We start from the raw sequence: 16,543 nt of genomic DNA, 5'->3' as shown, positions 1-16,543 counted from the left end.
GGTGGATTCCTCTCTTTCAGAGGCTGATTTGCCAGGCTTTTCTGTTTACATTTCAAAATTTTGTTTTATTCCTATTTTAACATTTGCATTCAGCATTGACCCCCCCCCCCCCCCATGCTTTCAAGACCATTGGAGAATTATTGAATGCTGTGGATGTGTGACTATCATGGTGCATGGAGAAAGCAGTCCTCACGAAAGGCACCGGCAGCGCTTGAGCATTTGCCCAGCTCTGCCTTGCACAGGAGAGGGCCTATTCCCTGTGGTGCGTTACATCCGGCTGACCTCCCCCTGAGACGGTTCCCTTGAGGTGGCCTCCAACCAGGGGCGAACCAACTGATTGGTCTCTCCTCTCCCAGCTCTCACCAGATAGCAGACCCACTTGGTGTCTCCTCAGGCACATGTTTACCTGAGGATTTTATGAGGGTGGGAATTGAGGGATTTAGCCCTAAATCGCAAGAACAGATTTAGACAGCGATAATGTCTCCACATCGCTGAGTTTGAGAGGGCCCATGGAAATGGTCTGACCCAGCTTCCTTTTTATATCAGACTTTCAGTGATTCCTGTAGCAGGCACTGTTACACTTCTCATGAAGTTCAAGTTTATTATCATCTGACTGCACATTTACAACCAGCTGAATTCAAGCTAAATTATTCGTCAGGAATTTGTGTTTCATCACAAAGCCTCAGGAGAATCCCAGGGCAAATCAGGGATTGGGACTTTAATTTCCAGGTGGTCGGCCAGTGGTTCACTGGGTGTCAGCAGGCCAGGTGGATTGGGGAGGGGGAGGGGGTGAAGGATCTACTGAAGGTCAGGTGGCTGGGAAGCAGGGGAAAAAGAGAAGGGGAGAGGGAAGGATCTGCCAGTGGCTGTGGCTGGGTGGTGGGTGAGAGGAGCTGAATAATGGGAAGTGAGGATGAGATCGTGGGAGCGTTCCGGCAGCAATAGAATTACAGGTGGGGAGGAGTGGAGACGTGGGGTTAACTTGGACCCGACAGCGCGCTAAGTAAGTGCTACCACTGGATAGAAGCTTCCTGTTTGTGTGGGGTGAGGTGAGGGAGGGTAGGAGAGTGAGGTTCCCACCCCAGTTCTCAAACTCGAATTAGGAGGAAGCCTTTGGGGTAACTATGCCTTTCTAAAGTATGCTTCCGGGAGAAGGGATCGGACTACCCTTCTGATCTCCTATCTCCATTCTACCACATGAGGAGAGGTGGCCTTGTGAATGTTGCTGGAACCCAAGGAGCGGCTCAATGCCTAAAGAGCTCGCAACTCCCCAAAAAATCTTCCATCCAAGAGATTCCGAAGTGGTCTCTGGTGAAGCCTGGGAAATGACTGACACTGGAAGGGGAGGGAATGGATAGTACTGATAATCGGTAAAAGGGAAGCCCAGATATATATATGTGCCGTGTATTGTGTGTACGTACAGTGTGTGTGTGTGTGTGTGTGTGTGCGTGCACTATGGTCGTCTGTACATGTACAGATAAGTGATCATGAACTTGAACTAAAATGAGTGTGACATCATGAGAATTACTTTATCTCAGATATGTCCCCTCCAACCTTAACGGTGTTACTTTCATCTCCAATACATGGGTCGAGAGAGTGATGTGAGGGAGTGCTGGTAAGGTGTTGGCTTTCATCTTTTAATTCAAGCTTACTTAAAAATTAAAGGTGCTTGGCTTAACCAGCAGCGGATTTGCGGAGAGCTGTCGGCCAACCCCTACCTGACAGTGGGCCCTCGGGTTTCCGTGCAACTCCTGAGTCGGCCTCACTGCGCTTCCCCTTTCCTTTGTGTGCCTTCTATAACCTGCTGGGCTTCCACTCGCTCTAACCGAACTGCCCATCTCTGTTCTTCTGTTTCTTCTCCTTTTTGATCAGGATCAGCTAGAGAAAGACCTTTCTCTCTACCAGGCTGAGCTAGACACAGATTTAGAAAATATGGAGAAGCTTTTTAGAAGCCAAGACTCACGACCATGGAAGGTACAATTCACTTTCTCCAGTGTAAATCGTTCGCTGCATGCATTAACTTCTTCACTGCTAGAAACATGTCATCTCAACATACAACTAATCAGTGCAGCATTGCAGACACTGACCATCATGAAAGCTAATATGTTTGCAATCAATTAGTGCTTAATATGTGAATGACGACAGCTGGGTCGTCCGAACCTGGGCTGGAAGACCCCTCTATGTTTGTTTTGAAGAAAATTATACCTTGTTAGTTGTTTGTTATTTTAGAGACTTTTCTGGCCCTGCACCTCTTGTATTGAAACTGCTTTCTCTGCGTTGCCTTGCCTCAGAGATCTGCTCCAAGGCCCTTGTTAGTAATGCATCAGGGCAAGATTCAGTTTCCAGAACCTGCCTGCAACCTGCTGCCGTTTTGTACGTTTGTGATCGCATGTGTTTGTTTGCTTTTGTTTCAAACTGCTTCCTGTTTTTGTACATTTTGTGAGCCAGTCCCAGTCAAATCATTGCCCCAATCATAACTCGAGTCTCCTGTGGCTTGCAATCCAGGCAAGGAGCCTCAGATTGAGAGGTTGTCAAAATGGAGCAGCAGATGGTAATTTTCTCCTGCTCCCTTCTGTCCCAGTCACCTTTAATTACTGTGTTCAGTTTAGTGAGCCTGATGGATCCTGAATCAAGTGTGCGCTCAGTAGAACCCCCGGCTGGCTGCGGACAGAGCTGTTCGCACTTTGCTTTCCAAAGCTTTGGCTGTCAAATTTAAACGCTTTTGAACAAAGGGCCAAATCTGGTGAGTTCTGTGAAACGGCACGGGATGGTGAAAGTTGAGAAAGCAATACGGCAGTTTCATAAAATCTTTCCTAAATTAGTAGCATCACAACTTGTTTTTAAAGCAAAGCAAAATTGGATGCCATTATTAGGGAAGGGATAAATCTCTGAAAATCAGTAATTAAGTCAGAAATGTGTGAGCTCTCCAAAAGCAGCTGGAAATATTCTGTGTGTCTGGTTTAATACACAATGGCTCATTCACAAACAAAAGGACCAGCACACTGGCTCTCTTTAATCTCCTGGTACAATCTGTCTCTCTCTCTCACTCACTCACTCACTCACACACACACACACACACACACACACACACACACACACACACACACACACACACACACACACACACACACACACACACACACAAAACCACACAAGCGCGCACATTCCCTCCACCCAACTCCGCCCTCAGGGAACTTCTCAAAACACCAGCTTTAATCAATAAAGCAAGAATTCTGTCCTGCAATGTAAGTGTAGCGTGGGAATTGAAACTGAGGACCAGATCTTGGGATGGTGCTAGTCTACGCCCTTTACTCCGTTAGGGCTGCCACTCTCATCTTTTGCCCTTCTTTTCTTGCGTGGGTTCTTTCAGATTTATCAATGACCCTCTTTGTCTTCCTTCCTTCAGAGTCCAACGTTGAGTTCTCCCTCAGAGACCCCATCTGAGCGTTCGACTTAGTAAGTACCCTCTGTGTTCGGAACTTGTAACGCTTGTGTCTGAAATATCAGTTTATCTCTGATAACCTCCAAAATTCTGCTGAATGTGTTGTTTTAATTGCACCAAATCCTTTCACCCTAAAATCTTTTGTTTGTATTAGGCAATTCCTTGTTGATTAGTGCTCAAATGCAAATTTATTGTCAAAATACGTATATGACATCACATACAACCTTGAGGTTCTTTTTACTATGGGCCGGGCTTTGTTATTTCTATACCGGTAACTGTAAATTGTACTCATCAGGGACTGCAAACAATCTGGCTGTGCAAATGCAGATGAAGGTCTAAATATACAGAAATATGTGTCTTTAAATGAGTCTCTGAATGGTCTGATAGTTGAGGGGTAGCAGCTATTCCTGAACCTGGTGGTGCGAGTCTAAACCTCTTTCCTGATGGCATCAGCGAGAACAGAGCAGTGGTGTGGATCCTTGATGATCGCTGCTGCTCTCCGACGCCAGCGTTCTCTGCAGATGTTCTCGACGGTGGGGAGAGTTATGCGTATGATGTGCTGGGCTGAGCTCACCATCCTTTGCAGGGCGTTTTGGCCAGAGGTGTTGGTGTTCCCCTACCAGGCCTTAATGCAGCCGGTCAGCACACCTTCCACCACATTTCGGTAGACGTTCACCAAGATTTCCCATGGCATACCAAACCTCTGCAGGTCTGGAGAAAATGCTGTCTTGCTTCCTTTACAGTAATATTTGTATGTTGGGTCCTAGACAACCCAGGAATTTAAAGTCACTGACCCTCTCCACTTCTAACTGGATCATACACTTCTGGTCTTCCCTTTCTAAAGCACAGAATCAACTCCTTGGTTTTGGTGACAATGTTGTTAAGATTTCAAACACCCTCCTATATGCTGACTCTTCACCCGCTTTTATGCAGCCCTCTACTGTGGTGTCGTCAGCAAACTTGTTTACCTGTTACCCCTTGCTGTGGGCCTGTGCTGCTTCCCCATCCCTACACCATTTTATTTGCGTGCCTGTCTATATTTTTCTCTTACCTTGATGAAGGGCTCAAGTTCGAAACGTTGGTTATGTATCTTTATCTTTGCTGTATAAAGTACATTGTTTGACCTGATGATTTTCTCCAGTCTCGTGTTTTTACTTGTATATGGTGCTGTTGTTGCTCTTAGCCACACAGTCATAGGTATAAAGCGAGCAGATCGGAGTGGGAGTGGGGGAGCCTGAGTACGCACACCTGCAGTGCTCTGGTGCTGATGGAGATTGTGTAGGAGATATTCTTGCCAATCTGAACTGGCTGAAGTTTAGAGGTGAGAAAATCCAGGATCCATTTTGACAGAGGGATATTGAGGTCCAGATTACCAATCACTTTTGAGGGGATGATGGTATTGAATGTCAAGCTGTAATCAATAAAGAACATCCTGATGTATGCATCTTTGCTATCCAGATGTGCCAAGGTTTTGTGAAGAGCCAATTAGATGGCATCTGCCTTGGACCTGTTGCTATGGTAGGAAAATTGGAACATATTCATGTCACCGTTGAGACAGGAGCTGATATGCTTCAACACCAGCCTCTCAAAGCACTTTATTACAGGCTCTCGGGCCATCCATCCCATAAGATGATGATGCTTCCTTTCAGTCAGTTTGTGGGGTTTGATATGAGGATACCCCACTCCTCAGAAAGGAACAGTGTGTGCATGAATGGATTTAGGTGAGGAGGGGGTTAGCACAGGTCCAGACCCACCCTCTCGACATCCCCTCCTGGATCCAGCGGCATGGTGAGGTCCAAGACAGCTGGGGGAAGTTCTGTTGCAGTGAATGGCCAGACCAAGCTTCGATCCAGGGGATGCCCTTTCCGTGTTACGTGGCACGTATTTGCTAGACCCTACGACCCTACCCGCCCTTTGACAGGTCTTGTTTTTCCACCTGCAGGGTGTCTAGCCATTCTCCGCACCAGGCAAGTCCAGTGGGGGAGCCAGATTAGTCACTGACCATCTGACCATGCAACAGGTAGACTGAGTTACAAGGTACCAGAGGCACTCAGACGAGTGACCTGACCTAACCCATTAAAATTAGTTCCATTACCTAGAATTTGTATTTAAGTCAGAACAAGTTAATGCGGTTCTTATTTAGTGTCAGTTAGTCAAATGTTTATCTTAATATATAATATATATCTTACCTTTCTATGCATGTAAAACACTTAAAAAAACACTTCTAAATACACTACAATATCTTAAACGTAATAATATTGGATGATGTAGGGCACACATGTCAAACTCTGGCCCGCAGGCCAAATTTGGCTTGCGATATAATTATATTTGGCCCGCAAGATCATTTCAAAAATGTATTAGAGATGGCCTGCTGGCCGCTGCGCCAGTATAGCGCATGCACAGTAATACAACACATCCCAGAATGCATTGGCGTCAGCCTGCTAATCGCCCCCACCTCCTCTCTTTACGTTGCAGGGTCTCACCGTGGACTCTGGTTTTTGGGCCTGGCCGGTGTTAGGGGAAGCCAAGGCCACTTCCCAGCACCCGGAACCGAAGGCCTCGGGCCTGTCCTCGCCAGGACCATTGCCCACTCCCCCTCCCTGCCGCAGGCCGATCCGCGACTCACGGTGACGGGGCCGCTGATCCGCCGAGATGCCACCCTGCAGCGAGAGCCAATGCCCCCGCACTGTCGTTGTCCAACCCGATCGCCCACAAACCCCGCCCTCCCGCACACAGGCCTGAGTAAGTATTATGAACTTTAATCTCAGGATAAAACAATCTTCCAATAGTTTCATGTCACAGTGATAAATATATTCCTGGTTAAAAATGGTCCTGCACCTGGATACAAGTTCATTAGGCATAAAACTTGAAAAGTGTGTAAATCAAAGGATATCTGTACCAATGGAAAAAGGGCATGGCAAATAACCCTGCTAGAGTTCATGCCCACAATCAGTCACCCATTTGATTGTTTCAGGAATCATGTTATTCTCCCACATTCTCAATAGCCCTCAGATTTTACTATTCGACAGCACACTAGCAACATTTGACAAATCCTCTATAGAGAAATATTATTTATTGAATATTTTATTTCTCAATTGTTAATGCTTCTGGAAAGAGTTTATCCAAAACTATTATTAAACATTTATTTTAATAAGAAAAAGTTTAACATTACATATGTTGAAAGAAGAGAAAACATGCAGATGTTGTTGAAAATTTTCAATAAATATTTAGTTCGGCCCTCGACTTAGTCCAAGTTTTTAATTTTGGCCCTCCGTGAATTTGAGTTTGACACCCCTGATGTAGGGGATGATGGAGAGGTGGGGAGGATGGAATTGTTGCTGGAGAGTCAGGGTTTGATTCTGCTGCTGGAGAGGGGGGGGGGGGGGGAGTTACTACTGAAGTCAATTTCTTGAAGTGGGCATCAAGAGAGGTGTATAGAGAGCTTTTTGTTTCTTGTCATAAGTGGCCTTAAATCCCCTGGTAGATTTGGTACAATACAAATAAGTGCAGGTGTATTAGTATTTTTGCCACGTGAAACTTGGGAGGTGGAATCAGTGGCAAAGAAGTGTCCGTTCATTTCCGGCTGCCTTTAACCCAAGGAGGCAGTAAAGACTGTTGGTTCACGAGTCCCTTGTAAACCAGATGAAATAAAAGTATACAGTATTGTACAGGTCCGACGTTCCAACCCGTACTTTTCAATCTGTTCCCACATTTGCGATGTGTGGTACACTACTCTCTCATTATGCTGCCTCAACAATGCTCGAATTGGAGGTTGATGGCATTCTACCTCCGGCCATCTTGTCGGTTCGTAAGCGAGTTGTTTGTAAATCGGATGTTTTAAACCCACGGACTGCCTGTACTGTGGATGTAAGTGCCACTGGTCAATAGTCATATTGGCAGGTTACCACACTCTTCTCGGACACCAGTACCATTGCGACGTGTTTGAAACAGGTGGGAGCCACACCCAGTCAGAGAGAGGTTGAAGGTACCATAATCAGAATTTATTGTCATGAACAAGTATCGAAATACATTGTTTTGTGACAACATCACATTGCAAACATTCATATAAACCACCTTACAAAAATAAATAAAAATAATGCACGAAAAGTCAAAGTAAGGCAGTGTCTTTGGATTACTGGTCATTCAAGAATCTGATGGCAGCGGGGAAGCTGTCCTTGTGCTGCTGAGTGCTCGTTTTTAGGCCCCTTTACCTTTTCCCTGATGATAGCAGAGTGAAGAGGGCATGGCCTGGGTGGTGGGGGTTCTTGAGGATAGAGGCTGCTTTCTTAAGACACCGCCTCGTGTCGATGTCCTCGATGGAGTGAAGTCTAATGTCTGTGATGTTGCAGGCCGAGTTAACAACCCTCTGGAGTTTATTCTTGTCTTGAGCATTGGCATCTCTGTATCAGGCAGGGATGCAATCAAGTCTTCACGGTACACCTGTGGAAGTTTTCAAGTGTCTTCAGTGACATACTGAATCTCCTCAAACACTTCACAAAGTATAGCTGCTTCTTTGTGATTGCACTGTCATAGAGGCTCCAGGACAGATCCTCGGAGATGTTGACATCCCGGAATTTGAAGTTCTTGAACTTCTCCACCACTGACCCCTCGATGAGTTCTGGATTGTGTTCTCTTGATGTCGTCCTGGTCTGTGAATTTCTGTGAATACACGAGCTGGTTGGTTGCCACAGGTTTTGAGTTCATGACCACACACTTCATCCACACCAGATGCTTTTGTTGGATTCACTCCCGAAGGTCATCTTTAAACACTGACCATAAAGCATCATCAGGAGGCATGGAGGTGTACGATAATTCCTGCCCGGTCTGGTGGTTAGATCAGGCTTGGAAGGCATTGGGCTCATCTGGGAGTAAAGCTTTGCTGCTGCCTATGTCAGGGGACTTAACTAGGTTTTGTCATTTAAACCTTGCCACTGGTGTCAGGTATATCCTTTGTTGATGCCATTTTAGTCTGGATTCACCCAGGAGATGGTTTTTAAAGTTACACCTGCACTTTTGTAGTGTTCTTGATCCCTGGACTTAAATGCTATGAGCTTAATTGGAGAGAGTTTTAAGCTGGTTCATGTTGCAAAGAATTCTTGGAAGTATAAGAAAAATCTGGAAGGATTCCTGAGTACATTCCAAAAATATAGATGGCAAATTCTTCAGTTAGCAGAAGGTTTTTGTTGTGCAAAGTCTTTGAGTTCCATGAGCATCAGTGGGTGAACTCGTGCAAAACATAAAAATGCTGGAGAAACTCAGCAGCATCTTCAGGAATTAATGAATATTTTGGGCATGAACCCGTCATCAAGAAAGGAACAAAAAGCAGGCAAGCATCGGAGTTAGAAGGTGGGGAAATGAGAGGAGAAAGGGGCATGGTGGAAGAGTGCAGGCTAACATGCAAGAGCTCATGGGGAATGTAGAAGAGAAAGCAGGTAATGGGGAGGGGGTAGCTCTCTGAGTGGCGAGGGAAAGGAGATGGGGAGCTGAAGGAAAGGGATAGGGAAAGAGAGAGACTCAGGAGAGGGGTTCAACAGAAACTAGAAAAGTTGCTGTTAATGCAGTCTGGTTGGAGAGCGCCCCCTGTCTGACTATTAGATGTTGTTCTGCCAATTTGCATGTGGCCGTAATTTGGCAGTGCACGAGGCCATTGACATGCAGGTCAGTCTAAGGTGAACTCTGGGCGTCAATGACCTGGAGAAAGTGGTGATCAAAGTTCCTCCTCCTCATTCATCCAGACTCTGACTACAGTCATTTCCTTAAGAGAACAGATCTGTTGTCAGATCTTAGGATTATTTTTTACTGATGCACCCCAGGACTCTTCCTGTGGTGCTAAGGAGTGTTTGTTTTGTGACTTTCGGGGATGCCAATTAGACTGGGCGGATGCACTCAGTTCCTTTGAGATGAGATTTCTTTTGAATTGCTTCAGCAGATTTACTTCAGGGTATTTTGTTGTACAAAAAATGTACTTTAAAAAAGGCACAGTCAAAGCTAGAGTCCATTGGATGCAGGGCAGATCTATTGAGAACTTCCTCTGTGAGTTAGGTTGAATGGTGTCTGGGTAGAAAGAAGATAGTATAGTACAGGAACAGGTGCTCTGCCTGTCAAGTGTGTCCTGACATTGTCAACAATTCCATTTCTCAGCACGATGTTCATATCCCCCATTCTCCCTGCCTATTCACATGTCTATGAAATACTCCTTAAATATTGTTATCATATCTGATTCTCTCACTTCCCCTGGCAGGTTCCAGCCACCAAACAACTGTTGCGTTAAAAAAAATTCTTGCCTCATGAATCTCCTTTAAATTCACCCCCTTTCATCTTAAGTGCGTATTTGACATTTCCGTTCTGGGGCAAAGACTGTTGTTATGGCGCCAACGACCCAGATTCGAATCCGCCACTGTCTGTAAGAAATTTGTATGTTCACCTTGTGTCTGCGTGGGCTTCTTCCGGGTGCTCCAGTTTCCTCCCACGTGAATAGGTTAATTGGTCACAGGGTGTATGGGGGGGGGGGGGTGCTTGTGGGCCAGTGTGCTATATGTCTAAAAAAAAGGTATCTTATTCAAGCCTTTCATAAATTCTTAAACTTCTATCAGCCACTGATGTTCTAGAGAAAACAATCCAACTTTGTCCAACCTCTCCTTACATTCCAGTCAAGGCAACATCTGGTGAACCTCTTCTGGCCCCTCTCCAAAGCCTCCACATCCTTCTTGTAAAGTGGTGGCCAGATGGCAAGTGCAAATTAACCAAAGTTTTATATGGCTGCAACATGACTTTCTGACTTTCATGCTCCAATCGATGAGCCTTCATTCCCTCTTGTGTTGCCACTTTCAAGGAACTAGGGATTCGCACCCCAAGACCCCTCTGTACATCAATGCTACTTGGGTCCTGCTATTTAGAGAATGCATCCCTTTGGCATTTAATCTCCCAAATTGCAATCTCTTGTTGAAGAGTCCTGTCCTGAAAATGTCAACTGACCGTTTCATGGAAGCTGCCTGACCCACTGTTCTTCCAACACCTCACTGTGCAATGCCTTCCACTTGTATGGATTATCCTATCCCTGCCAAACTTTCCAACTTGTCTGTATTCTGCTCTATCTTTTGATAAAGCTTCACACTACTTAAGGGCAGCGTGGTTAGCGGGGCAGTTAGTGCAATACTGTTACAAAGCCAGCGACCCAGATCAAATACGTTGCTCTATGTAAGGAGTTTGGACGTTCTCCCCGTATCTATGTGGGTTTCCTCCGGGTGCTCCAGTTTCTTCCTGCATTCCAAAGTAAAGTAATTGGTCACATGAGTGGCTCGAGCTCAAGGTCCTGTTACTGTGTTGTATCTCTAAATTTTTAAAAAATAATTATTCACAACTCTGCAATTTTTATGTTGTCTGAGACTTATGAAATAGACTACCTGGTACCTATATTTTCAGCTAAGCTATATATTTGGACTTTGCACAGAACATGGCGTAAGTGATAATGATTAATTTATGAGGTTCCAAGGCTGTAAGGAATCTGGAGATATTCAAGGTTCTCAATTGAACAAACACGAAACACAATATGGCATCAGATGGTTGGGGAATGATGCAAGATTCGATTATTTTTCATCTGGGATCAAACTGTGAAGCAGGCTTCTGCCTCGGGAGACTGATGAAGTCTGCAGGATCTGGGATGTTGGAGTCAGGAAACTGAGACAGCGGAGTCCCCAACAAAAGAGCATTGGGATATTTATCCATAATAAATTATTTTGTTTTATCAGTCAGTGAAAATCAAACTTGATTATATTCACATTAAGCTTGATGATCTGGGATCAGCTGGAAAAAAGGGCTGCAAAATGTCAGATGGAATTTAATGCAGACAAATGTGAGCTGTTGCACTTTGGAAGGACTAATCAAGGTATGGTAAATGGTAGAGCACTGAGGAGTGCAGTAGAACAGAGGGATCTGAGCATGGAGATACATAATTCCCTGAAAGTGCATGACAGGTAGATGGAGAGCTTTTGGCACATTCCCTTTCATAAATCAAAGCTTTGAGTATCGCAGTTGGGGTGTTATCGGTGAGGTTGTATAAGGCATTTGTGAGGCCAAATTTGGAGTATTGTGTACAGTTTTATTCACATAACTACTGGAAAGATATTGAATAAGATTGAAAGAGTACAGAGAAGATTTATAAGGATGATGCCAGGACTTGAGTAACTGAGATACAAAGAAAGGTTAAAATTTTATTCCCTAGAGTGTTGGGCAATGAGGAGAGATTTGATAGAGGTATACAAAATTATGAGGGTAAATGAAAGTAGGCTTTTCCCACTGAGGTTAGGTGAGAGAAGAACTGAAGGACATAGGTTAATGATGAAAGATAAGACGTTTAAAGGGAACATGAGGAAGACCTTCTTCATACAGAGAATGGTGAGAGTGCCAGCTTGAGTGGCGAAGGCAGGCTCAATTTTGACATTTAAGAAAAATTTGGACAGGTACATGGATGGGAGTGGTATGGAGGACTAAGATTTGGGTGGACTTCACTGGGACTAGGCAGAATAATAGTTTGGCACAGACTCAATGGGCCATATTTCGAAGCTGGGAGTCAAAACGTTAATTTTTGCTTGAAAGTGCAACTCATTGAAATGGATGAGCTTGAACTGGTATCCGTGATTTAAGTCGTGTGATGCTGATGTCCTCTGTAATTGGGACCCCATCTGTTTCAACACATCAGTAGCTCGGCTTTGAAACCAGAGTCTGTCCTTGAGCTGCTGAGAGTGGCCAGTTTCATCGGCAGTAAACGCCGCCCCCTCGCTCGTTTGCTGACTAATTGCTGCACTAATCTTTGTGCTGATTACACATCCTTTCCAAAATAAGCTCTGGTCTCTTTGGACCCTGGAACAGAAGCTCTTTTAAATTGTTCCTGTCATTTGAGCCATCACCCTTGAATGCTGAGAAAGAGCAGGCATCTGACAGTGTTACAAAGGAAGTAGACATGCTCTCAACACGGATTCCGGACTTTCCGAAATTCCAATGCAGTACGTGAGCACAGCAAGATTCAATTTTACGGGGTTGGCTGGGGCTGAGGGTTGCGCGGAAGGATTCACTGCTCCAGTTTGAGCCACTTGCTGCAGGGAGAGAGGAGCTTTGTTAAAGTCATCTGGAAGTCTCCGTTGCTCTGGGCTGCAGCGAGACTGTCCTGCACCAGCTTCCGGTAGGTGTTAAACACCGGCCCTTCCGTCCTTCAGCCATGTGCGAGGCAGGGCGATCATTGAACGGCAGTTAGGTTGCATGATTTCTCTCGCCACAAATGTGAGCCCTTAGTTGTAAATCCTCATGGACAAACCGGATTTCTGCATCCACACTTCGCGTCCCCTGATCTTTGTCATTGGCTGTGACCTCAGAACCAGAGCAAAGGCACCTGCATCTGTTTTGGTGGGAGTGATATTTAATTTTATTGATGCCTGATCTGGATGGGGCACAACCTACACTCGTAGAGTCAGATGGCATAGAAACAAGCCCTTGGACCAGTGAGGGGCTCAGAGGGCTGAAGGAGTCACACCAGGCTGGGACTGCTGTAGACTGGCTCGTGAGGGTGTCGACATTGAGCAGGGGCTCCCAACGAGCCTTGGGCGCTGACAGCTTCCTAATCGTATTGAGGGTTTGGAACTGGGAGCTCGGAGTCACCACTAGCATGGCTGCTGAAGAGGCAGTGGGAAAGCAGGAGGCTACGGACTCTGAGTGTCTGAAGGGACTCTTATTTACTTCTCTTTCTCTTATTGATGGAGGGATGGGCTAGTGGTACCTCTTTGTGAGGCTTTACAGCAGGCTTAAAGAAGAAAATATTTTGTTTGTTTATGTACATGACAGCAAAAGGCATCTTGAATCCTCCTGGTCACTGGTCTCAATATGTGAAGGTGCTAGAGAAATTCAGCAGGTTCTGCAGCATCTATAGGAAGTAAAGGGAAACCATTAGTTCTGGGACCTCGTCCCGAAATGTTAGTTACCCTTTATTTCCCATGGGACTTGCTGAATTTCTCCACCGTGTTTGTATATTACATAGCCCCAACATCTGCAGATTTTCGTGTTTAACTTCAGTCTCTCCTCAAATGTGGTGCACACTGGGATTATGTTCCACTTCGTGAAGCTTCACATGAGACACGCTCTTTTCTGCTTGAACTTGAGAACCGTCCGTGGGTAAAATCACCCTTCGGGAATAATTTCAGTCTTCTGATGAAACAGGCACAGTTCTATTAAATGTAAGCACGGAGGAGAAAGGATTCTGAAGGTCACGTTGCATCACCAAGTTGGATAGGGAAGATCTTGCAGCTCTTCCAAGCTGAAAGGTCAACGTCCATGCTGTGTGGAATGCAATGTTTCAGCATGAGTTGCTGCACCTCCCATGAGCTGAACTTAATCTTCAAAATAATTAGCAGTTTATCCAATGAGTCAGCGTGCCCTTAGCAGAGCTGCACAATGAGACCACTGACTGACAAAGGCCATTAGCATTCCTGCTAAGTCTTTGAGTGTGTGTGTGTGTGTGTGTGTGTGTGTGTGTGTGTGTGTGTGTGTGTGTGTGTCGCTCTCTTGATCTGCCCCTTCTTACACTAATCAGGGACATTTAACACCACTCTGCACAATTGCAAATCACTGGGTTTACTGTGAATATTTATTATTTATCTTAATTATTTATTGGCTTTGATTCAATTAAATGTTCTCTAATAGGTTTTTTTTAACAATTACTTGTGGTTGCAAGTCAGAATTTCAGTGTACAGTAAAACCCCGGTATCCATAATTCAAGCATCTGGCAGCCTCAAATAACCGGCAAAAAAATATTGAGGAAAATAATTTTAAAAATTAAAATAAATAAGAGTAGGTTAAAAAAAAATCTGTAAGTTTCAAATTGTAAAAGTAAACACATGTTTTGGTGAGCCCATATATTCAGCCTTGGCCGGGTTTTGCTCGTAGTAACTTTTGAATAAAGTTGTGTGAAACAGCAATGGCGTCACCCAGGACGAAGAGCTGGTTGATACTGCTCGCCAATGGGGTGACTCCCTTCAAGTGTCTCCTTATCCCTGCTTAGTAAGATTTTCCCCGGTCAGAGGTTTTATCTGGAAACTTGGGGGAGGTGAGTTAATTATCTTCTTTCTTTCTTTTTTTTTCTTCTTTGGCTTGGCTTCGCGGACGAAGATTTATGGAGGGGGTAAAAAGTCCACGTCAGCTGCAGGCTCGTTTGTGGCTGACCAGTCCGATGCGGGACAGGCAGACACGATTGCAGCGGTTGCAAGGGAAAATTGGTTGGTTGGGGTTGGGTGTTGGGTTTTTCCTCCTTTGCCTTTTGTCAGTGAGGTGGGCTCTGCGGTCTTCTTCAAAGGAGGCTGCTGCCCGCCAAACTGTGAGGCGCCAAGATGCACGGTTTGAGGCGTTATCAGCCCACTGGCGGTGGTCAATGTGGCAGGCACCAAGAGATTTCTTTAGGCAGTCCTTGTACCTTTTCTTTGGTGCACCTCTGTCACGGTGGCCAGTGGAGAGCTCGCCATATAATACGATCTTGGGAAGGCGATGGTCCTCCATTCTGGAGACGTGACCCATCCAGCGCAGCTGGATCTTCAGCAGCGTGGACTCGATGCTGTCGACCTCTGCCATCTCGAGTACCTCGACGTTAGGGGTGTGAGCGCTCCAATGGATGTTGAGGATGGAGCGGAGACAACGCTGGTGGAAGCGTTCTAGGAGCCGTAGGTGGTGCCGGTAGAGGACCCATGATTCGGAGCCGAACAGGAGTGTGGGTATGACAACGGCTCTGTATACGCTTATCTTTGTGAGGTTTTTCAGTTGGTTGTTTTTCCAGACTCTTTTGTGTTGTCTTCCAAAGGCGCTATTTGCCTTGGCGAGTCTGTTGTCTATCTCATTGTCGATCCTTGCATCTGATGAAATGGTGCAGCCGAGATAGGTAAACTGGTTGACCGTTTTGAGTTTTGTGTGCCCGATGGAAATGTGGGGGGGCTGGTAGTCATGGTGGGGAGCTGGCTGATGGAGGACCTCAGTTTTCTTCAGGCTGACTTCCAGGCCAAACATTTTGGCAGTTTCCGCAAAGCAGGACGTCAAGCGCTGAAGAGCTGGCTCTGAATGGGCAACTAAAGCGGCATCATCTGCAAAGAGTAGTTCACGGACAAGTTTCTCTTGTGTCTTGGTGTGAGCTTGCAGGCGTTATTATTCACCTTTCAGACGGCTCCGTGGAGGGGGAGGAACCTGCAGATGCAGCAATGGTTCAATGTTTAAAAAGAATGAAAATAAAGTAAAATACATTCAACTTTATATATTCATGCAAGTGAAGTTTGTTCCATTATATATAGTATAATATTTCTATCTCTTTTTTTCTTTTAAGCTATTTATTCTTAATGCAGGTGTATTAGTTAGACTTTGTAAGAGTAAGTTTCAACAACCGAAAACTACACTTATTCGGCATCTACCAATCCCCCTTGTAGGTACCTGATACCAGGGGTTATACTATGATGGAATATTTGGAAATGTTTTTGGGAGATAAATTGGTATAATTAGAGTAGGTTACTACACACACTTTAAAACCAATCTTATTTGAAATACTGAAGAATTCATATTCAGTGACTTTACAGAAACTATGGAGAATTCTATGCACATTTCACAAGTAGGTGCTAATTGAAATGATGTCATGAAATGAATAGACTATTGTCTTGGAAGCACAACTGGAGTCAAGTTGTCTGTTTTGGATCTTTTTGCAAGGTTTTTGACCTCTCTGCAAAGTGCTCACTCAAAGGTCATTGAGAGGTTCTTGTTTACCTAAAACAACAGATGAGAGCAGAAGACTAACTCCTATTATTTGCTGGAGAAGGTGGGGGTTTTCCAGTGAGAGAGAAAAGGACATGCTGCTGGGAGTTTAAATCTCAGACAGAGAGAGAGACAGAAGGGAGTCTTGGACTGTGTGTGTGACACAAAGCTATAACAAGCCAGGAGAAGCTTGTTGGTACTGAAACTGAAGCTCCAGAGTGGCGAATGGCTGGAAGTGCAATCTGTCTAATATCAGTTTCTCTTGGGATAAGCGGAACAAAAAGGAATTCTGTTGTAGCCTGAAAGAAAGAGGTTATCATCTGGATAACCCTG

The 16,543-nt window shown here is 45.0% G+C and overlaps 1 protein-coding gene across 26 annotated transcripts in view; it reads left to right on the top strand.

Moving 5' to 3' along the window:
- Positions 1 to 16,543, top strand: part of LOC138736376 (sorbin and SH3 domain-containing protein 1) — a 222,825-nt gene that overhangs the window by 152,377 nt on the left and 53,905 nt on the right. For 22 of the 26 annotated variants that reach the window (XM_069885797.1, XM_069885793.1, XM_069885801.1 and 19 more), the window contains 2 exons: positions 1,873 to 1,974; positions 3,407 to 3,456. In XM_069885797.1, the coding sequence (XP_069741898.1) occupies positions 1,873 to 1,974; positions 3,407 to 3,456 (152 nt within the window). The remainder of the gene's footprint in view (positions 1 to 1,872; positions 1,975 to 3,406; positions 3,457 to 16,543) is intronic. The other 4 variants (XM_069885812.1, XM_069885808.1, XM_069885806.1 and 1 more) reach the window with 1 other exon arrangement.

Source organism: Narcine bancroftii, chromosome 6, assembly GCF_036971445.1.
Source record: "Narcine bancroftii isolate sNarBan1 chromosome 6, sNarBan1.hap1, whole genome shotgun sequence".
NCBI classification, from domain to species: Eukaryota; Metazoa; Chordata; class Chondrichthyes; order Torpediniformes; family Narcinidae; genus Narcine; species Narcine bancroftii.
The sequence above is the reverse complement of the archived record's forward strand: the minus strand, read 5'-3'. Positions and strand labels throughout refer to the sequence as shown.